Source organism: Schistosoma mansoni, chromosome 6 (genome assembly GCF_000237925.1).
Source record: "Schistosoma mansoni strain Puerto Rico chromosome 6, complete genome".
In the NCBI taxonomy this organism is placed as follows: Eukaryota; Metazoa; Platyhelminthes; class Trematoda; order Strigeidida; family Schistosomatidae; genus Schistosoma; species Schistosoma mansoni.
Window position 1 is genome coordinate 11,030,321 of NC_031500.1, and position 23,595 is coordinate 11,053,915.

Sequence of the window (23,595 nt, forward strand, 5' to 3'; positions counted from 1 at the left end):
CTCACCATAACTTTGAGCCTCTGCAGTTGGACTGTCACAAATTCAGATGAAGCAAAAGGATGATTTGTAAAAATCTTAAGTATCTACTGAGACCAAGATCGACATTCAAAGGCTCAAAACTAGGGGTAGTATGATTGATAACCTGATGGCGATTCTGATAGAAACATTTGTCTGGTTCATTTCACAGCCGTTCACTGATTTCCGGTAAGGTAATATATGTTAACTAGTTATATTATACGAGCATCTCTGGGTTGTTACATGTGTCAACCACCTATCTTTTTACACACATAATTTCGAGAATAGTAAGGACGAATAGGAATGACGAAAATAAGTAGACATGCACAACACCAGTATGTGAAAAAACAACGTAAAGAGGTGATTGTATGACCTCACTGTGTTTTAGGCATTTGTGTAGGAAACCTCTTAAATGTAGAGGAGAATCTCAGACATCCTTCCTCGTTAGACAGTCCTAGGGCACAGTCTCATTCATTCGATCAAAATAGAGCTCGAAATGATGTGAAGAAGAATTTGTCAAACAGCTACAGTCGTAGCTAGCCCCTAACATTTGACATAGAGTGAAGATTTGTTCTATGTGTGGTGGACCAAAAATTATATGAACTCAAAAATGACAATTAAGTTATTATGTCCAAAAGTTGACGTTATAATATATCAATTGTAATTTATAAACACAAAGGATAGTTACATGACGTAACTTAAGTCCGTAGTCCATGGCGTGTTTGAGTTGCATTTGGTACCATAATCCACAATTATAGGTAATTAATAATTCCCATAGGGTTGTTGTAATCCCAGAGATATAGCCAGATGTAGTATATAATAGAAATATGGCCGTAGCCTATAAATTAAGATAACAGATATTTTATAGTTCAGCTATCATAACCACAGGAAATTGAGAAAGAGAGACGTGTGTGTCACAATTGATTTACGAGCGGCTAACAGAGTGTGTCATGCTATGAGCGATTCAAAATGGAAGAGAGTTCAACGTCATGCCCTTCAGCAGCTTTGACAATCATTAGTGGTAAATGTACAAGCTATGAAAAGCAACAATTAAATGCAAATAATATCAAAAACTACTTACGAAATACATTTGTCGTGCCTGTCTCCATAAATGTATTCACGCCTTGGACGAAAAATAACCTGTTCCTCAAGAGTCAGTCCCGATGGTTTTAAACAATCTCAGAAATAGGAGGGAGGCCGGTCCTTTTAACGCAAGTGTAGTTACATTTAATGCCCCACAGTTATTTTGCAGATGACTTTGATCCTTTTTAAAATGAAGTTGATGATCACTTATCTCCAGCATGTAGGAGCACACTCAGTGGTCACATTTCCCACCAGTCATTTGGCTGTACTTTAGTGACAAAACGATTTTTTGTCCCGCTTATCTGATGTTAGTCCCAGAGATTTTCATTTCAAACTATAGATGTTTTTTTTGTACCTAACGTATAGCTTCATCTGAAAAAGTTTTATCATCAGAATTAACATTAGTACGACATGAATCTTTAAGAGAAAATGATATAAGAAAGCGTGGGTTTCCGTTGGCCCAGATAAAAGCTCTAAAAGTCTGAAAAATGTAACTATTTTCACTACACTTCGTTGAGTCAGTCTTTTAGTACATAAATCAGTTACTACATGATGACTCATTTTCTGCATCCTATAATTATATGATTCATCGTAACAAAAACACCAATATATTCACGTATTTGGCGAAATTAACACACTTGAGGGTTGCAAGCAGTAGTAGTTGTCTGTTTTTGGGTGTAGGCATTTCCTTGAAGAGCTTTGACACGGAGTTTGTTTAAGCTGCCTGCGCACAAAACTTAATGACCTATAGCATATTGGTGATTTTCAAAAGTAATGGGTTTGTTATTGAAGTGCTTGGATGCCAGATCGTAGACTTATGATCGACAACAAAAGACTTTCTACCAAAATAACAGGCCCTTCATGCACAGTTGTTTCTGACAAATCAGTAGTTATAGTCGGTCGTAAAAGCCATATCCCTGTTGATGTATGTCTTGACGATTCTGAATGTGTATCGCGCAAACATCTAGAAATACACAGAAAAAACAAGGATATATATCTTAGATGTCTTAGCAAAAATGGAATTTTCATAGACGGATCCTTTCACGTTGGGAAGCCGGATTTTGTTCTTTTAGCTGATGGGTAATCAGTACCAATAGTCAGAATAATTATTTATTTATCATAATTTAGGTGTAAACTAAGGTTTCCGAGTACCAACATCGTGATCATCGTAGAAGTAGTCGAGCTGGAACCATTTTGCCATCCTAAAAAGCGGGCATCTTGGAGATCTTCACTCGATCACACCAATCGTGGCGAGCCTACATTGAGTACTGATCAAAACAATAGGTGAGTAAATTCCCAGTAGCCTATGTACATACATAATTTTTTCAAGCAACAGTGTTCTCTAAAATCTTTCGTATCCTCTATGAATAATGCACATCGAATAGTTTGCTTTCTAGATTCATAAGCTTAAATTGCCCAACTTTTTCAGTGATAATTCGTTAAAATGTGTAAAAACATATCAGTCTTTTCACTTGTTCCTCCAAATCAATCTTGCCACTAGATAAACTTTAAGTGCGCATCTAAGTTCACGACAAATTCTTCTTTGAGTTTAAGTGGTATACGTAAATACTGTGTTTGAGCTTAGCATGCATGCCAGGCTGAACCATAACAATTTCTTGGCCATCTGGCGTGTTTTCCTCAGAATGTAAAATAATCCATGAAAAATCCTAGCATGTTATAATCACCTAACACTAATTCATAGTTTAACTTTCGCATACCAATCCAAACAACTTTATATTCAGAAGTATCATCAAGTCCGACTGTGTATTTGTAGATTGCTGAAAAATTACTCAAGTTGTGGAAATTTGATCACAAGTAGTATGTGGTTATTTATATTTTGTACAAATGTTATATCTATCCTCGGTTTCCCTTTTCTAGGAATCCGTACATGTCATGCTTGAGCTAAAGTTTTCACTACTTAAAATACAGACGTGTTGTTTTGTCCTTGGAGTTTCACTTTCTATTTGTTCAAATTCCTGTCTATAAAAGAGTATGATTTGGGGACTCAGTAAGTTTTTATTAGCAATACTATTTAATAAAGCATTATTAATCGAGATCATGAACCGATCAAGAATTATTATTCACTACTTTTACTCAAGATTTGTCCACAGCCACTTTTAACCCACAGGTCCTATAGAGGATTTTATTAGACTTTAGATGTGCGACTTGGGGACCTATGCAAATAAAAATAATAATAACGTTAGACATAAGGATCTGTGACAAATTAGGTACTCGGTATGTAAACATATCCACTATTCAATACGTATCGTAGTTAATGAAGTAATATCAAAAAAATGTGAGGGAAGCAGATGAAAACGTGGACCACTAGTGTGAGAATTAAGAGTGTTCGCTCACTTGACAATAATCCTTAAAATCAGACGTAAATAAAGACCAAATTAACACGACTTCATAGATTAAGGCTGAGTTTATTCATGTTTCTTCAAAATTTATCTAGTTCTATCCACTGCTAGTTCCTTGTGTACTAAAACGTAATTCAACAAAATATATTTTAATAGAATATGGAATTATCAGCTTTCCACAACCATTTAATTTTAGGACGATGTTCTTTTTCATAAATTCCTCCAATTGTAGTAATAATAAATGTATTCATGTGTTAATACCGATCTTTCTCATAACAGAAAAAAAGCCTTGTGATAGACAGTCGCGTATCCCGCTGATCTCACTAATACTATAGACAAGCGATTACGAACAAATCTTCCGTACACATGTAAAGATTTCTTCGGAGATCATTGTGTTGCCGATGTAACAAACCCAAATAAGTAAAATCTTACTTATACCTAATCACTTTGTTCTTTACTCCTAAGCTAGCTGTCAGTGCAAAACGGAGGTTAACATCTTCCATTTCTAAAACGCAAAATTTATACCTAACACCCCAAAGTTCATTTTGTTTTCCAAAGATTTGTAGATGTGTCAGTATCTTTGTTTTTCAGGACCTTGTCGTTTAATTTAGATATATCAATGGATTTTCAAGTATTTAATCGACCGGAGAAACATTGAAACATGTGTATAACAAAGTTAAGCAAAAGTATTGATGGCAATTACTCTAGATAAATGCTCCACATCATCACTTCAAAAAGCAATTCTCCATAAACTTCTATAAGGCTATATGAGCTTGAATAAAGTGTCTTTGGTAGTATGACACATTGTTATAGCACTCTCTATCCAAAGCTCGGTACCGGTGAAAGACTTTTCGATTGATGAAGTCAAAAATCACCCTGAAGTCGTATAAATCTTCACTCTAGAATACTGACAAGTATGTCTGTATTACTGAACCCAAGTAAAGTGTCGAGATTTTGTTACTTTAAACCATCAGCACAGAATCTATTTAATTTTCATACGTTTGCGGAATGTCAAATATCTACGATTTTCGGCAGCCAAATTACTCAAACAGATTCCTATAGGGTGTTATTGTCATTTCTGATAAACTGAAACTATTAACCCCAGTGAGCAGTCTGTTGGGACGACTTTCTATTTCTGTATTTGATCCAAAAACAAATGGTTTTCCAACCTACTCATTTTTTCCACTAGCCTTCTTTTTAACTAGATATTGTTGTTCAATTATCCCATTCTCTAAATGTATCTATAATACAATTCCCCTAAAAGCTAGACCTAACAGTCAGGCATTAATTTACTGGAAGGTTCGTAACCTAGAAGCTAACTTCTTCCAGTCGCTTACGACATTTCATATTTATATTGTGTCTGTATTTTTCATACAACCATGCTATATTACTAAATAAAAAGCCTATTCATCTAGCTAGTAGCCTTTTCCTTTTTTCTAATCATTCGGGGACTTCAGTCAATAAATTGGTCTCATGTGCAACCATCACTCGGCCATATCGTATCACCACATCCATTTGTCGATTACCATTTTATTCATTAACTTTAACAATTGCAAACTTCGTCTCATCGAACCACCGGAAACCTCTATAATAATAATAATCTGATTTGTTGAATTTTCATATGGCTTACAATAGTTGCTTTCAAAGTAGTTTTGTGCGTATTTTTGTTATATGTACATTGTAAATGGCGGCGGACTAAGGTATTTCTCTTTTTTCGAATCGTTTTGTGGATAGAATTGGTCACTTATATGATTGGTGAATATCAAATATCAACGTGATTGCAGCTTGTTCATCTTGGTACCTGATTTCAATCATCGACTCGGCCTCAAACCTTATTCTTACTTTAAAGTAGGTAACCAGTTAGTACTTCTTGGAAGTAACTCGGTGGTATGAGCATTCTGCACTCGATAACCTGGTTGTACGTTTGAACTAAATCATGCTTTATTTCTAAAAACCACTATCATCTCCTAGCCCTTATATGACAAACGTGAACTGAAACCTACTATTTAATTATTGATTTGAATTGCTTATGTTTGTTAAGGATAAAAACCGATGACGTTCTCATATTATTTGTAGTCTGCATTATAGTTTACAAGCTTATTTTTTAACTACAGGGTTGTTTTTGGGTTCGACGTAATGTACTTACGCTGTTGGTTTCGATAGTCACAAAGTGTTTGTCAGTTTCTTAGTAAATTATGACGCTCTTAAATACCTACATGCTTACCTTAAGTTTAGTGCTATTCTATAGAAACACATAAACGCAGCAAGGTAAAATCTGATGAGTAACAATTTAAGTGTGTTCACCCAGCCACTATGAAAGCAACTTTACACTGCTTCTTATTTCAGATTTAATTTCTTATAAAATGTCATTCATACTAAACTTCCAGTAGCCTTATTTTAAAAGATGCTTGTGTAACTTGTTATATTTTCATATACTTACACTCCTGTTTTGCAGAAATATGACAGATCCAGTCATTTCACCAATTCTAAAATCCAAAGGATTTGAAGAAAATTCCCATTCTTCATTTTGCTTTGAGTCAGAAAATTGTCGAAATACTCCCGAAGAAAGACATGATGTTTCATGTAACAACTTAAAAATTGATAATCAGAATACTATTTCGGATCTATCCCTTAATAGTCTTCAGGGTTCAGCCACCTCAAACTGTGCTTTATTACCAGTTGAACCATTATTTGTACAAACAGATCAACATTTTAATATTCCAGCCATCAGAGCAGCTACAACAGTCCTTCAGAATCTTATTCAAAATGATAATCAACCTAAATCCTTAAATATCGATGGTGAATCACTGTTTCAAAGTGAAAATTCAGATGTTACAACTAAAATGAATCATATCGCAAGATTGTTTGCTTTTAATTCACTTGCACAGCTATCCCAGTTGAATGCACACAAAAGTAGTACTCTAACATTATCTAACTTAGTGAATTTTCCTTCTCATCAACTATATGACTCCAGATCAACTGAACACAGTAAGCTTTACAATTTGCTTTTGATTTCACTATTGAAAATAATTGGCTCAAAAATGTTCATATTATGATAGTGTTCTAGTTTCGAAATTAACATATTGTTGCCTCATAACCTTTTTATGGAGAAACTACATAAGTGTACTTGATAACGTCCGTTATCTATTATTGGTGACTAGTATGATTCCAAATATGTCACAATGGTACTCCCACATACTCTCTCAAATTACTCACTTAGTTACGCTCGCTACCCCTCATGGGGGAGCGTAGTCTGAACAATAAACACCTTAATACTCCACATTTCTTATTTCATGTTCCCACAACTTTTCATCTTCTTTCTTTTATTTTTCTACTACTATCTGCATCAATAATTTCACTCTTGTTCTTTTCTATCTTGATTCCCCATCTCTCTACTGTTTCACATCACCTCTGCCCTTCATCGTTTGTCCTTTAGTAAATACACCATCCACGAATACAACTTACTTTTATTTGTCATTTGTACTTTTGAAAATATTTAACTAGGCGAGTAGCAAATATTTTCGAGTTCCATTTATATATATATGTAATCAAACTACAACAGGTCTATTAAAATTCATTTTATTTGCCATAAGATTTATTCTTAATTATGTTATACCTCACTTCTAATGACAATCTTTGAAAGTATCTACTATTTACTCAATCCAGTTTTCTAAAGCTCTCAACATTTACAGACAATTAATTGAAATGGAGTAAGAAATATGAAATATTTCAATTGAAAACATTAATGTTTTTAAAACTATGAATGTTTGCACAAATGATGAGTTCGAATGTATAGTTAGTGCTTTTAAATTTTCATTTAGAAAAAACTCCCATTACAAGTCGGTGTAAAATAGAAAGTTGAACTTCCACGGGTAGTTAGTAATAAGTACAGGTTGATATGCCATTTATTATCTTATGATCCTTTAGACTATATACATTACTCTCTATAAATTATATTCTTCCAAACACATCTTATAAATGTTCTTGCTTTGTTATTTAAACACTATCGCGGATTCAAACTTGGCTGTGTATGCTTCATTTTGTCGACTGAATAGTATCATAATACAATTTTCACAAAGCCTAATGGATGAATATACATTTGATTATTCAGTCCCAGTTTATGAGTTATCTCGTACCACAAATGCAAAAGGTTGTAGTGGTATTTTCTGACTATATATCAAGATTTTAAGTTTGTCTTTGACTTTTAAAAAAACTGTCTAACCAGTCAGGATCACATCTCTGTTCCTGATTCTTCATGGTCTCGTATAGAACTACAATAAATTCTCCAGTTATCAAAACAAGGGGTGTTCATGAAATGTTCCCTACTTTTGTCTGACTATACCATAACTAAGTTTTTTTTCAATCCTGTGTAAATTACTTAACACTGTAATGACATCTCAAAGATACTTATCTTTATGTGTAACCAGATAACATTTATGAAACTTGCAACTCTTCTAGGCACCCTAAGTTAACATTTGGGAATATTTGATATTTTTCAAACCTTCAACTATAAGTTAGATCAATGGTGAGTAAACATTTTGGCGAACTAATAGTTGATAAAATCTCAACAACTGATTAATCACTGAGTAGTAGGGACCAAGGTTATGTTTATCTAGTCTTTTAATGTTGATCAAGTTCTATCGGTTAAGTTGTAATGTGTTCATTAGTTAAAAGTGACTCGAAGTCGAATGTACTATGTTGAGATATTAGGTTGTTGCAGGTAGCCGAAAACCCTAAACTTAAATTTTGTTCTAGTTGGTACTTGTCAGCAAGGTGTACCTGCACTTTTGAGGCTACTAATGTTCCTTGGGCGATTAGAACCAAATGCCCTGGTATGGCCGAGAGTGGGGAGAGTGAGCTCTCCCTCTCGAAATGCTCTCATATGGCCACGCGTATACAGCCTCTGTCAAGGAAGCCCTACTCACTGCCTTCTCGTGGTGGGGGTGTTGTTTATGAAATTGAGAGGACGAAAAGCGAATGTCCGGCGCTTTAACCGGGTTGGTGGACACCGAAAGTTCATCAAGGGGAGTTGGAAAACCCTGATTCCAAACCAATGGTGCACATGGGCTCAAGTATCCTAAAGGAACAAATGGAGTATGAATCAATCGTTGGTCACTGGCTACCATGGGACTGCATCTCCCTTAGGTCAAAGGCTCCGGGTGTAGCCCCGAAGAAAACCACCTGCTTCGGTCTGGGCACCCGGACAGTATCATAGCCCTCACACAATTAAAGGAAATGAGTTTTTTTGTGTGGCGCATATATATTTGGTGCCCCCTTGTACCAATATTTATGTGTTCAAGTAAATAAATATATAGTTGAAATCATGAGTCAATTGAAGCTAGACCACTATGGAAAACCTGGAAGCACTGGACGGCCATTTCCTCCTATTATAAATAAATATTCAATTCTGCTAAGTAGTAATATACATATATTGTTCTGTTATCTATATCAAAAGGTCAGTAGGAAATAAATATATATTATGATCAGTGAATATTCTTAATTCTAATTCACTTCTACTATGACTAACCAAACAAACTAATTAACTGTAGGGATTTTTAATCATCTAAACACATGCCACATGTACTTTAGATTTTATTTGGGATTTTTTTTCTATTATATTAGTTAAGATTTATTTTGTGATCTGTTACTCTTCAATCGTTTTTGGATTGAATATCGTGTAGGAAAAAAAAAGAAAGGCAACACATTTTGCTTAGTAGTATATTTATATCCATATGTCTTGCTTATAAACTGTAAGACTAGTGTCCTTAAGATATTTTTTTTCTATTTTAGGTTAGACATTAACGTACTTTATATGCCCTTGTTTTTGTTTGTTTGTTTTTTTTCTTACCTAATAAAAACAAACAAAAAGCATACTTTTGCCTAGATAAGATTATTAACTGGTAATGGAAAATAAAATGAGTGTTTATGTTTGTCTAAATCACTTAGGTATATTTATAATATTCTTTTTGCTTACTACTACTACTACTACTACTACCATTACCAATACTATTACTTCTATTTTATATCTGAGTTTATGTATGTTTTAGCATGGATAATAGTATGATTGTTTACAATAAATGGACTTGAAATAATAAACTAATACTTGTCAGCCTTCATAATCAAAGCCTGATTTGTCTCATTTCACTGGAAGTTGTTAGATTTTATTTAGATCACGAACTGACTTTAATCAGACCACCATTGGGAATCAAAAGACATTGAATAGCTATTTCGACCTAGTATAAGAACATTCTTCAATCCATACATGACCTCGCTAGAAGTCAAACCTAGGGTCTTTCAGGTATTACAACTAGCACCTAACCTTTAGACCACTAATGCAGCTGCTAACACTTAAAATGTTTATTTTCAAATAGTTTGAGATATTCCTCAGTTATCTCCTAGTGTTATCGATGGCTGAATGCCTCATAACCCTTCTAGTTAAACACCAATAGTTACGGCTTCTCATTAGAGCTCGGGCAACTATCATTTGAAATCGGCCATCGGTGACCACATGATAACTTCCAGTGCAGGGTGTTTATGGGAGTTCTATCCCTGGTGGAGTGATAGACACGCACCTCTGAGAAATCCCATACCATGACGAAATACCTATCTAGTGTTTTCTATTTTTCAGCAGCTGTTTAAATAAGATCACTCATTGATGTATATAGAGATATATTCATTTTAATAATACTCTTTAGTAATATATGGTTATCACAAATTGACACATAAAAGGTTCATGGAAGAGTTCCACTTTCGTCTATAACATGTTCAGATTCATGCTAACGAACCTAGTTCTTTGTGTTCGAAAATTAGTTTGTAATATCTCTTTATCCCTTCGTTAACTAGAGCAAACCTAACACACAAAACTACTTCTTTTTACCACTTGCTTCTTTCTTCTTCTTGACCATATACCTACTGTAAGCTGGCCATTCATTCATTTTATATTACGTAATTTTTAGTGATTATCATTTGAATAAGCTTATTTCTTAAAGCTTTAACCTAATTTGTACACAAGTACACTTCCATACTTTGGATTACAAACTTAGCTAAACCGCCATTGAAAACATTAAAGCATTGGACGGCCGACTATAGTCTGAGGGTTAAGCGTTCGAGCGCGAGGCTAAAGGTCCTGGACTGGATTCCCGGATGTGGAATGGTGAATAAACACCACTGACAAGTCCTATGTCATAACGAAACAGATATCCATTACTTCCTACTTTTCAATGGTTATCTAACAAAAGTCAGTCGTAATGTGAAACTTTAGATTCAATACTCCTCACAACAAACTTTTGATAACAATTATGTATTGATGTGAATTTTGTCTGGTTTTTTCTGGAAAAAATTCCTATTTATCATTATTTACAGATTGTTCTACGTTCGACCATGGCTTATCAGATTTAATGAAGAACCCCTTCGTATTATCATCTAACTCTCCAGAATCTCAATTTAAAAAATCCGATATCATTGAACAAAACACCTTGACGGTGGACGATTTAGATGACACTGTCGATTCAAGTGTAGTCGCAGTACACCAGGATATCACAACATATTGTAATGATCATCGTAATGACGATGGTAATAATAATAATACTTGTAGTACTCAAGAAAACGAATCAACTATTAATAAGTTAGCTGCAAATTTAGCTTCAACAACCGCAATTGATCGAGGCTCAACGTTCCGTAAACCGCCTTATTCTTATGCTCAATTAATTATTCAAGCTATCGCATCGGCGCCTAATCAACGTCTAACTTTAGCTGATATCTACGCTCATATTTCAAAAACATTTCCATATTATAAACCACATGAAAAAGGTTGGCAGGTAGGCGACTTGAAATCAGTTTATTATTTCTGTATTTGTTTGTCTTCTCTTACTACAAACATGCATGATGTTGAAACATCATTGCTTTGGTTTGTCTGTCATTTATTATCATTATTTTTTTTCACGTAAAGGTGACGTTTATTTCACTAACGTATTTTTTAAACACATAATTAGGGGCGACCAAACTTGGCTTCGTTTGTGCATCCTGGAACGACTGAGTGAGCAATGTTAAGTTTAGGCATAGGGTACTAAGCAAAAATAGAAATTGGTTGATGAGGCTGTAATACTTTATTGATTGATTTGGTTGTACCATGTATAATGTATCCTTAACCAGAGCCTATCTGGAGTGTCGATATTGTTTAGTGTATGTGAATGGGTTGGAAGAAAAATATGGACCCTCATGAGATCATTGAATGTTGGTTTAAGTCGTATTTGTTGATACAGGCTACTTCATTGGAGAACTGCACGATTATTTTAACCAATGGTTGAAAATTTTGGATGATCTGTCTCAGAATCATTCACGTCACTCTATATCCATTCACTCTTTATCTTATTCTAGAAGCCCGCATTCAGTATGTGTGAAAACATAATTCACTGACTGTACTGTTGAAATATGCAACTGCTTATCCAAAGATTTCCGTTACCTTACTCTGCAATAAAGTCATAAAATAGAAAAGATTTATACAAAATAGAGGTATTCAACTATAAGTATCTTCAAAATATTACTAACACAAAATGTAGTCATCATGCAAATAACGTTAAGGCGCTGCGTGTTAAATTATATCTGATGGAGAACAAATCATTTGAGTGGTGTAAATCTTCATACAGTAAAGTATGTCTTGGTCGTATACTCTACACTTTTCATATCTTGGAAAAACCTCTCCTCAGATTTAGCAATTCATTGATGGTTCAAATGTATTGATTTGGAAATTCGAATATATATATATATATATATATATATATATATATATGTTTGGATCTTCCCATTGATGTTTAGGACTACAATTAACCAGACTCTTTTGGTATATGTGCATCCTGTGCTGATTGCCTCGATAACGTAATGCTGTTTGGAGCGAAAGGTACTAGGTTCGAACCCTGGAGTTTAAATCAACTCTGACATCCAGGTACATCGAACTGAAAAGTCCCAGATGGTACTAAACATGTGTCCTGGATTCTACTGCTAGCTACCATCTATCTATCTTTACAAAATAATGACTTATCTCCAATGTCATGCTTATTTAATATACACTGTGACCATCACTGATAAGAGCAATTCGCAAAATTATTCAATATTTTTTAATCTAGTGGTCTATTCTTAGTTTAGATAATACAATGAATAGATGAAGTTCACTAAAACTATGTAATGAATATTGATGCAATATATTTCGAATAATAATAATAATAGTAATAATAATAATAATCGGATCACACATTTACTTATTAGAACATTTGATATATGAAAAAAGTAAGAGGTCAAAATAGAAAAATTGAAAGATAAGAGAAAAACAATATGAATTACCCTACACTTTAGATAAGAAATCAATATTATCAAGGGTTTGTTTAGCGTGTAAGTAAAAGTTATTTTGAAACACACACAGAAGCGGGGTCAGGTGGGTTGAAGTTTTTGCATAGCTATGACTTCAACAAATCTAAGTGTTGGCCATATCTTAGACAATTTTCATGTTAAAATCACAAAGGTGAGTTAAGATTAATTTCATGATCTGTCTCAACTGTGTATTTAACAATGAAAGAAAATGAAGGTTTTGTTATTTGCTCTTATTGAGGTTATTTGACCCTATGATGATAAATTTGATGAACTGTTAATGTTGGTAGATTTACGAAATACTATTTTTCTAATGATTGGTTCAGTTAAATCGCATTTCTGCTTTCCTTGTACAGTTCATAATGTCTACTCACTCCGTCTCCTGATATACAGTGATAGCTGAAGTAGAATTAGATTAGAAGTAACAACGTTTACTCAAATTAATGTATGTAGTCACTGAATGTCTACTTGAATCCAATCAATCCAGTGTGTATTCCTCCGGGTCATGCAAACAAATAATTGAATACCGTAGGTGACTGTTATACCGGTCCAATCAACTTAAGATGATAAAATACACTATAATTATTGACACGGCAGCATTGGTAATTTTGCTCAAGTGATCGATTCTCTAAAAATCCCGACCGAATAGGCATCACATAGACTGAACCACACTAGCCAGTGAACTAAATATATGTAAATATTCATATTTACAAACTAAAGTTGGCTATCTGATACTTAACTATTGCTTGTGAGCAGCAAACTCGGTAAAACCAGACTCGTTGTTGCTCCAGGACTGGCCTGCATCAACTCCTGAACTAAGGATAGGAAGTGAAGTAGTCTAACACGTCGACAGCTTCACTTATCTTGAAAGTCTGGTCAGCCCTAATGGGTTGGTGTCTGAAGAAATCTCAACACGGATTCAAAAAGCTCGTTTGGCTTTTGCCAACATACGTCACTTATGGCGAAGATGAGATATCCGTTTATCAATTAAGGGACGAGTATACTGCTCAGCAGTTCGCTCTGTTCTGCCTTACGGCTGCGAAACGTGGTCATTAAGAGTAGAAGATACTCATAAGCTTCTAGTATTTGACCACAGATGTCTTAGAAATATTGCTCGAATCTTCTGGGATCACCGGGTAAGTGATAGTGAGGCTAGAAACGGGCTATTAGGGGAATGATGGTAAATCAGTTGATGAGGTTGTGAATCTTCATCGACTGAGATAGTTTGGCCACGTGTTACGTATGTCTGGACACCGATTACCACGACGCGCAATGCTGACTGGTATTGGGGATGGTTGGAAGAGAGTTAGGGGCGGCCAAACTAAAACGTGGCATCAGTGCTTGAAGTCACTAACTTCTAGTCTGAGCCATGTTGGTAGACGCAGACTACTTGGTTGGGGTCCACGTGACTATCGTAACCAATGGTTGGAGACTCTGTGACATGTCCCAGAATCGATCACAATGGCGTAGGTGTATACACTCTCTGTCTTCCCTTAAACTATAAGATTAAAATTGCTTCATATCTTTTTTTCTTCCTGTACGATATCTTTATATAAAATCATTCTTTTATATGTTACCACCATTAAATGAACTACTTCTGTGAATTCGGTGTTCATCTTGTTATGTTAATGAGGTGCCTGGTCCTACGTTGTAGCTGACTGACACGTAAGAGATCGAGAAGTTAACCAGGACTTTAATTAACCAGTCTTCTCGATATATCGATTAACGTCGCATTCATAACATGAGTTCGTTATTATTATTATTATTATTATTATTATTATTATTATTATTATCTTAAGCCTTTAAAATTAACCACGTTTTCTTTTCTTTTCTTATGATAATACAGAATTCAATACGTCATAATTTATCATTAAATCGTTATTTTATCCGTGTACCACGTTCTCAATCGGAACCTGGTAAAGGTGCATTTTGGCAATTAGACCCTTACTGTGAAACATGTTTAATTAGTCAAGCATTTCGTAAACGTCGTCAAACGTCATCGAAGTCATCATCATCAGCTGATTCAAATCAAACTAATAATGCCAATAATAATGTTAATGATGATAGTAATAATAATCAAAATCAGTATGATGATGATGATGTGATGTCGACGATGAAGAACAACAATACCAAGAAAAAAAAGGTGAGCAAATGAATGTTTTAAGCGATAATATCAATAACAAGAATAATATCGATAATCATACTATTGATGTTAATAATTCTGCATTTCCTGTGACATCTCGTGAATTATTTTTCAATGATAATAGTCAACATAATCCATTAAATAATAACACATATATTAGTAACAATAGTAATACTTCAGCTTCTCAATATGTTTTTGTACAATCGAATTATTGTTTAAAACAACCAAATCATCACTTACAAAATATACAATCTTTACTTCATCCTCATTCTTTGTGCTTGTCAAATTCATTATCATCGTTGTCAACACCATCATCACCATCGTCAGTCATGTTATCGTCATCTGGTGATCAACAACAACAATACCAGGATGAGTCTGGTGCAGTATTGCCTTATTCAAACGGTTTATCGACAGTCAATGGAGATCGGTAAGATTATTATTATTATTTTATATTCCCATTAACATGTATGTGTGATAAAATACGTGGCTTTGAATTTGTAGTACATTCGTTTTTCAATGTTCAGTATGTGTGCAGACAGCAAAGATTTTCGGGTAATTTTCTGTTCACTTAGTAAGTGAGTGGTACATATAAGAGCATAGTTTTTACTGAGGATTTCATTTTAAGCTGTAACTTTGCGTTTTTTTATCTGGAATGTTGGGTTAGGCTGCAGTGGCGTGTTCATAAAAGATATGTGGGTAGTGTTAGATTATTAAAATGAAACTTTCAGTGAAAACTACACTCTTATATGCACCTCTTACTCACTAAAAGAACGAAAAAAATTCTCGAGAATGCTAGATATCAAATTTTTATTGAACTATGAAGAAAGGATGGTTAACCTCACACGTATTTATACTACTGAGATGATTGTGTTTAGATACAAAAATCAGTAGTTGAAAACAAAATAATGGTCACTGGAATGTGAAAAAGTTTTAACTGAGGTAGGCATATGATATTTGGTAAGATATGGCTTCACTTATAATACATAACCTGTCCACTTCTTTATTATAAATGCTCATTGGTCTCACAATATATTTAGTTATTAAGTACAATGGATTCACGTGTTTGAATTCATCATATTTTTTCCATTTCGTTTAGGATGGATAGTTGAGTTAAACCGCTCTGTCCATGTTCTGATAGATCACTTTAGAATAGAGGAATCAATGGTCTACTGATTATAAACGTTAAGTCACAAGTTTGAATCCCACTAGCGAATTATTTTAGTTTGATCAGTCGGGTAATAAGTGCTACATTCCCTCACATAGAAATTAGTACCCCAACAAAGCTGAACAAATAAATGTGTACTTCGTAAATCATTTACATTAAATTAAATTTGAGAGAAATTACTATGTCCAAGTGTGTTTAGTAGTGGATGATCTCTTCACCGTCAGATTTCCCAATTCATGGTATATTGTGTAACTGAAATAATGAATAGATTTGTAGAAATGTGTTGAGGGCTGTTGGTAATTAAGTGATAAACAACTTTCACTCATAACTATTGATTTAATTAAATTATTGGTTAGCCAGTTGTACGCAACGTCAAACCTGGCATACTTGTGTATCATTTCAACCTGACACACTAAATTAACACAGTGACATGAAATTATCAAGACAAGTTCTAATATTCTGGAACTATTAACGGTATCAGTAGTAGAAGGATAGTTTACACATAAATAACATGATTCAAAAAGAAGGCCTGAGTTCGTGCAATTGAAAAAAACGTATCAACCGATCCTAACTCATGTCACATAACGTCTTCAACCATCAGTCACGATAATCAAACGGATCCCAACCATATAGTTCACATCTATCAACAAGACCTAATTCTACTGTTAATCTAAGGGTTTGTAGCTTTCTGTTGTCCATGTTTAGAACTTTGATTGATAAATCTATGCTGTTACATGTGCTTGGTAAGTGAATTGTCTCTATACAGCATTATGTCATAAGTTTTAGTATGTAAAGTATAGGGTATCCAGTAAAATCCAAGACACTCATTTCATCCTATATCAATCTGTAACCTGTTCAGGATACATATATGACAACAAAGACTAATCATTTGCAGTCCTAAATATCAACAACGAGGCGTTACAAACCTTTTACTAATACTTTCAAACTCATTAAACAAGTTAGTAATTGCACTCAGTAGCTCTGTAAATAATGTGCTCCAGACATTTTGAAAAGAAAGGTACTGGGTTTTCTAGTGCAGGTACATCTGGTTGACAAGTTTCAAATAGGATTAAACACATGTTCTGGATTCTATTGCTACCCTAATGCTAAATATACTGAGTCATGTTTATAAGTTTTCATTGAGCAACAAAATATTTGGGTAGGTAAATAACTTTGACAATGTAGCACAAACTTAATCATACGGATAAAGAAATATTCACTAAATATAATAAATATATTTTTATAATATCCCTATTAGTAGAAAATTGTATTTCTTACGTTTCATGACTTAATGTAAGTTACTTCTTTAGAGTAAATAAATAACCGGTATAATATATATTCATATATTGGACTATAGATATGCACGAGTATGGATGTGCATGACAGTTTCCAAATCTAGAATAAAACAAGGAATATGTAGCTTTCAATAATTCTGAAGATTATATCAATCAGTCAATCTGTGGTGAAGCCAACTATCTTCACACTGTATAATTCTTTACAAAGTAAATACAATCTATTCTTTGCTCAGTTATACATTGACCTCTGTTAGTCAGTATACTACTACTACTACCACTACTACATGGGTTGAACCAATCTGGTGACTATTCGCATTAGGTGGAAGGTTGCTTTTTTATTCCTACTAGTGATCCTTCACCCTTTAATGTGTATTTCTCATGTAATCCATTGTTGTTATTATTATTATTTGCGCCCAGCTCATTATAATTGTGTTTATTCATACATATAAATACTTACCATAGAAAATTAAGGTGAATCTATTTTGTGAATTAAATTCAATTATTATTGTTGTTAGTATTATTATTGGTAATAAATTAACAATACGAGTTATCACTGGTGTAATTATCATTATTATTATTACTACTAGTTATGTATGGTACTATTTTTATTGTCCTCAGATGACCTTCGTATATGCTTTCAATTTTACTGCTGTTTACATTCACTGTTTACACATTCATTTACTCTCATTCTCTCCTTGTTTAACTATGCTACTGTGTGCATGTATGTTTGTTCAGTCATATATTTTGTCCATTTATTATTATATACAAATATACAATAAGTAATCTGATTATTTTGTTAATGTATAAAATGCCAGTTGTATTTTCTAAATGTATGTTTTAGTAATCTTTATTTATTTATTTATTTATTTGGTTACTACTAATACTACTACTTATACATTCATTTATTTCATACAGATGTGTTTGCACTTTTGTAGTAAACTAAAAAAAGATGATAATATGGAGGGGTAAAAAACAAGAGCGTGTGTGGTAATAATGATAATGATGATGATGATACAATTAATCTGAGATGTTGACCTTTGAATTAAAAGATGGTGATATGCATATTCTGCGGTCATGTGCATGCTTGGATGATTACCTACTTTACATGATATGACATAGTACCCTTATAAGATAATATGTGAAGAAATAAGTTGTTTAGGTGCTCATTTAGCTTATTGTACAAACAATGTGGACAGTTGGTTGAAATTTCACAATATTAATTCAAATCTATCTTGTTTTGTTCTATTATCATTATTATAGTTCTTCCATTGTTATTATTATTATTATGTTCTTTTGTGCGTTATCGATGTGGTTGAAATTTAGTTCATTTGGGCTATAACTCAAAATCAGCTGAGTGAATGAATTGGTTAGTTAGTAGTAGTTGTTGTAATAGAAATAGTAGTAGTACTAGTAGTACAGTGCCACGTGATCTTCATCTATCCATATCAGCTGAAGACATTAGTTCATTAGTTGACGACTGTCTTATCTGTATTTTTGTTGTGTTGTGTTGTGTGTGTATATTGTGTTGTATTGTATTGTTTGTTTGTTTGTTTGTTCGTTTGTTTGTTTGTTTGAATACTCAATAAACTGTGCATTTGTTATTGTTATTATTGTGCATTGTTTATACAGTGTGTGTGTGTTGCGCGGACTGATTGTTTATTGTTGATTATGTGATGGTGTTTTTGTTTTGTTGTGTATGTGCTTTTGTGTGATGTTAGTGTAGTGTTTATTTATTCATTTGTTTAAATATTGGATTGTTGTGTTTTTGTGTAAAAAGAATTGAATTAATTTGCTCATTCATGTGTTTATGGATTTGTTGTTGTTGTTGTTGTTGTTGCGTGTTAATGTCCGTGTTCTAGAGTGATCTTGTGAGTGTATATTTAAGCGTATGTTTAGATATGTATTTAAATGTATTAATGTGTGTGATAATAGTTGCCATTGTGTTTTGGTGTATGTGTATATGTATGTGTGTTGGTTTGTTTGTTTGCATTTACATATCCACTTTGTAGTACACTTGGATTAATTATAGACAATGAATGAACTTTCTTCTTCATTCTTAATTTGTTTATTATGGACATTTTTAATTTTCTATTTCATATCCATTTCTTCTTTTAAAATGTTGTAATTTTTGCTCTCTCTCTCTCTCTCACACACACATACTCATTGATAATACGTTCTCATATGATGTAACATATATTTCTTGATTAATTATGATTGCATATTTCTTATTATCCCTAACACAAAATGTAATTTTCATAGTTGAAATCATGAGTCAATTGAAGCTAGACCACGATGGGAAACCTGGAAGCACTGGACGACCGTTTTGTCCTATTATGAGACTCCTCAGCAGTGTGCATCCACGATCTCGCACTCGCGAGATTCGAACCCAGGACCTACCAGTCTAGCTTCAATTGACTCATGACTTCAACTATGAAAATAGTGAAATATCCACAAAAACCCCTTCTGATCAACAAAATGTAATGACAAACATTTAGTCGTAATGGTAATCATAATAATAAGCTGAAAAAGAAAGTCAATCATTTCTATTAAGTTCAACATTAATGATGACCAATATAAAAATAATGGTGTGTTTTGTTCATAAAAAATTACATTCTTGAAATAATTGGTTTCTTTTATTGATGTACATTATTCCAAAAAAGTATTCTTATTGAATATAAAATCTTTTAAAAATTGTTACGCTTTGATTAGAAGTTCTTATAAGGTAGTTTTGAACCAGTCATATATCAGTATTGTGTAAGTCAGAAACTTATCATTTAGTTCATGAAGTTATCGATTGTTGAATTAAGCCTTGTTCATAGGTGCAAACTACATGGTTTGTACCCCGTGTAATTATTGCAAACAATAATTGGATGAAATAGCTCATGGACCGGTCACATTAGCACAAATTGATGTACTTTTTATCTTACTCTAGATCTTCAGGTCCAGTATTCTTTACATACAGATCTCTTGATTCTGTCTTTTTGAACCATATTCTTAGTGTTCAATCTTTCTCATTATTATTCCTACTACATCAATTAGTTTTTATTTTCTCGCTATTCATATTGTTAATTTCGTTAGACCTTATTTTCCTGAATCTCATCCTGATATGTTTGAATCTTTTGGTATACTTTATGTGTGTGTTGAATTGCAAATTGAACTAAAATACACACACATACACTTGTCCATCCATATGGTTTTTTTAATTTTCAATAATTTCTCCAACAAAATCAGTTTTGAACCAAAACAAAATAAGAAGATACATACAAGTGTATGTATGTGTATATTTAGACGTCGTTTATGTTTGTTCGTTGTTGTTTTTCTCCCCCCCCTCTGTTTATTATATGTAAACAACCAATTCAACTGTCAGGTAGGCAATTTTTTTAAAAAAAAGAAAGTTGTTTATTCATGAAACACTTAATTAACCTGATTTTTCAACAATGATCTATGCATAGTTGTTATTACAACAGAGTAATATATTTTTATATAATTATATAAAATAAGTAATCACTAAGCGAAACGATTCAACATCACAATGTAGTCGTTACTGATGACCAATTCTATTCATAGGGATTGTTGATTGTATACTGAAGCAGTCTTGTAAAGATTTCAAATATTAATTGGCTGAAAGCAGTCAATAGGAAGTCCAGTTTTATCACCTTGATTTCTTGCTAGTTAGTATACATCAGTAAGACATTTATCTGCAACCTTGGAATTGTTATTACCATTATAGGTCAGTTTTTTTATAAGCTGACTTTCTTCGACCATTATTAGATTATGGAGATTGTTAAATTTCATTGAAGTCCGACATGTGCACTGCTCAGAGGTCCAAAGGTTAAGTGTTTGTAAGCAAGACCGAAGGTCCTATATTCGATTCCCAGTTTTATGATCGTGAATGCGCATTGCCAACGTATTTCAGACTAGGACTAAACGGTTGTCTAGTGCTTCCAGGCTTTCAGTAATTGTCTAACTTTGGTCGGTTTATAAATTCAATGACTTTCGTCTGTTCCTTGTTATTTTTAAGCTGGTTTTTCTCCATCTTTTCTACTGATATTCATATTAGTTATTAAATTGACAAATCAGAAAACTTTGATCAAGAAACATTACTTTTTTCCACAGGTATGTACATAGTTTCGTATTTGTTATTTGTTTATTTGTTTTGTCAGCTTTTCAGTTCTTTTCATTGTCTTTTTTCTGTGAATATTGTACCTTAATAGATAACTAGAAAGAGAGAGAGGGGGGGATAAGGTCAACTAAAATACAATAACATCAAACAAGATAAACTAACTAATATCACCTCTCCTTTCTTACACTCATTCATTCATTATTGTGTCCATTTTAAGTGTCGACTTTCTTCCTAGTGTGTTATTTGTTTCTCTTTCTCTCCCTCTCTCCCTCCAAAAGAAACTACACATTCCCAAGTATCTTTGATAAAATTAAAATCAACTACAGTTTGTATTTAATGTATATACGTGTGTGTGTGTGTGGCAGGTGTTTGAATAGTTTTTTTTTAATAAAATAAACTTGTTAACTAAGATACATGTATCTGTTGCTTACTTTGTTTGTTTGTTTGTTTGTGTATCTATTATTTTGAATAAATAAATAATCAATGCCTAGTTTGCTTTTTGTCGTCTTCGATTTGCGTCATTCTCCTTACTGGCGTGTGTATGTATGTTTGTGTGTGTATAATAATTCCACATCTTTTAAAATTTAAAACAGGTTTTTCTTATTTGTTTGTTTGTGAAATGTTTTTATTGGTGTCATTGTTGCTTTCATTGGCTCATGAATGTAGAGAGTAGAATTAGTAAAGAAGACGAACAAATAATAATAGCTTGCACTCTTTGTGTCATCTCACTCAACTCCATAGATTTCACCACGTATTGATCTTGGACAGACCATTATTGAACAGCTGTTTTGCTTTAGTATAAGGTTCATCAGTGATGCTTATTAGGAATCTTTAGCCTAGGATATTCAGATCTCGAGGTGAACATTTAAACTTTAAACTACTAAGCCGGTATACACTGGTGCAGATATCTGACTTTAATCAATATGCGATCTTGTATACAACCGCCTTCTAGTCCATTAAGCAGATATCAAATGTTCAATATGATTTAAGTACGATGATACGGACATTAGAGTCAGTGTGATGTAATCTATGGAAATTCAACAATCTCCACAAAATTTCTGTACTAGAAAGTTCACTTATCTATTAAATTTATTCTTGTGTCTACATTTTATTATTACCCTAGTTTTATAATAATAAAATTAAGTATTATGTATATGATGTGTATATAGTTTGTAAGAGGTTTGTTAAAATTGTCGAATTTTTATAGTTATGCATCCTGAACTGACGTTACTTAGATAATCGTTGTAAAATGGGTTATCACCGGTTGCTCAATATCACAACTTGATTGAAATTAGAATCACAAATCATCGAATGCCAACGCAATCGTTTAAAGGTTAAGGGCTCACTTTGAAACCCGAAGGTCTTAGGTTCGATCCCCGACTAGTTTGTGGCTCTGTACTGTTGATGAAATAGCTTTCTATCACTTCTCTCTTTTGACCGACTGTCCAAATAAAGTCAATCGGTAGTATATATCGTAATACTTTATTTTTTTCCATTCATGTCTTGAAATTCATATCACCTCTGGAGTTTTCATGTTTTCTGTTCTTAAAAAACACGTTAATTTGTATGGAGTGGGTGGATTGTAATTAACAACACGGTCCATAATAGACATTTCTTCTTATTTGAGACCTCTCTGTTAGATCTCTCTGCATCATCATCATCATCATCATTATCTCGTTGTTGATACTCACATCTGAAATCGAACAGAATATCTTTCTTTTCAAACAATTAATGTGTTATCAACTAAGTTATTGAGTCCTGGTCCTACGTTGTAGCTGACTGACTATTGAGTCCAGAAAGCAACTAATTTATTCAACAGGTATAATTTTTATATCCTTACTAGTAAAGGTTTGAATTACCCCGTTATTGGAATTGAGGATTGAATGTTGATCAGTCTTACTGTCATATATAGTACACTCTGTGCAAATTACCTCACTATTTATATGAGTAATAACAATGATAATATCAATATTTGTAGTACTATAATATTTTTATTACTATTAGTAGTAGTAGTAATAATAATAATAGTACACTAATATCCATTAAGTGGA

At 33.3% G+C, this 23,595-nt stretch overlaps 1 protein-coding gene across 1 annotated transcript in view; it reads left to right on the forward strand.

The window, feature by feature from the left end:
• Window positions 1–1,861: 1,861 nt before the first annotated feature.
• Smp_135710 (putative forkhead protein/ forkhead protein domain) overlaps window positions 1,862–23,595 on the forward strand; it is a gene marked incomplete at its 3' end in the record, with an annotated part of 43,838 nt that continues 22,104 nt past the window's right edge. Inside the window, exons 1-5 of the mRNA XM_018798240.1 lie at window positions 1,862–2,178; window positions 2,227–2,382; window positions 5,914–6,446; window positions 10,821–11,275; window positions 14,665–14,822. Coding sequence (XP_018653202.1) covers window positions 1,898–2,178; window positions 2,227–2,382; window positions 5,914–6,446; window positions 10,821–11,275; window positions 14,665–14,822 — 1,583 coding nt within the window. The 5' untranslated portion in view covers window positions 1,862–1,897. The remainder of the gene's footprint in view (window positions 2,179–2,226; window positions 2,383–5,913; window positions 6,447–10,820; window positions 11,276–14,664; window positions 14,823–23,595) is intronic.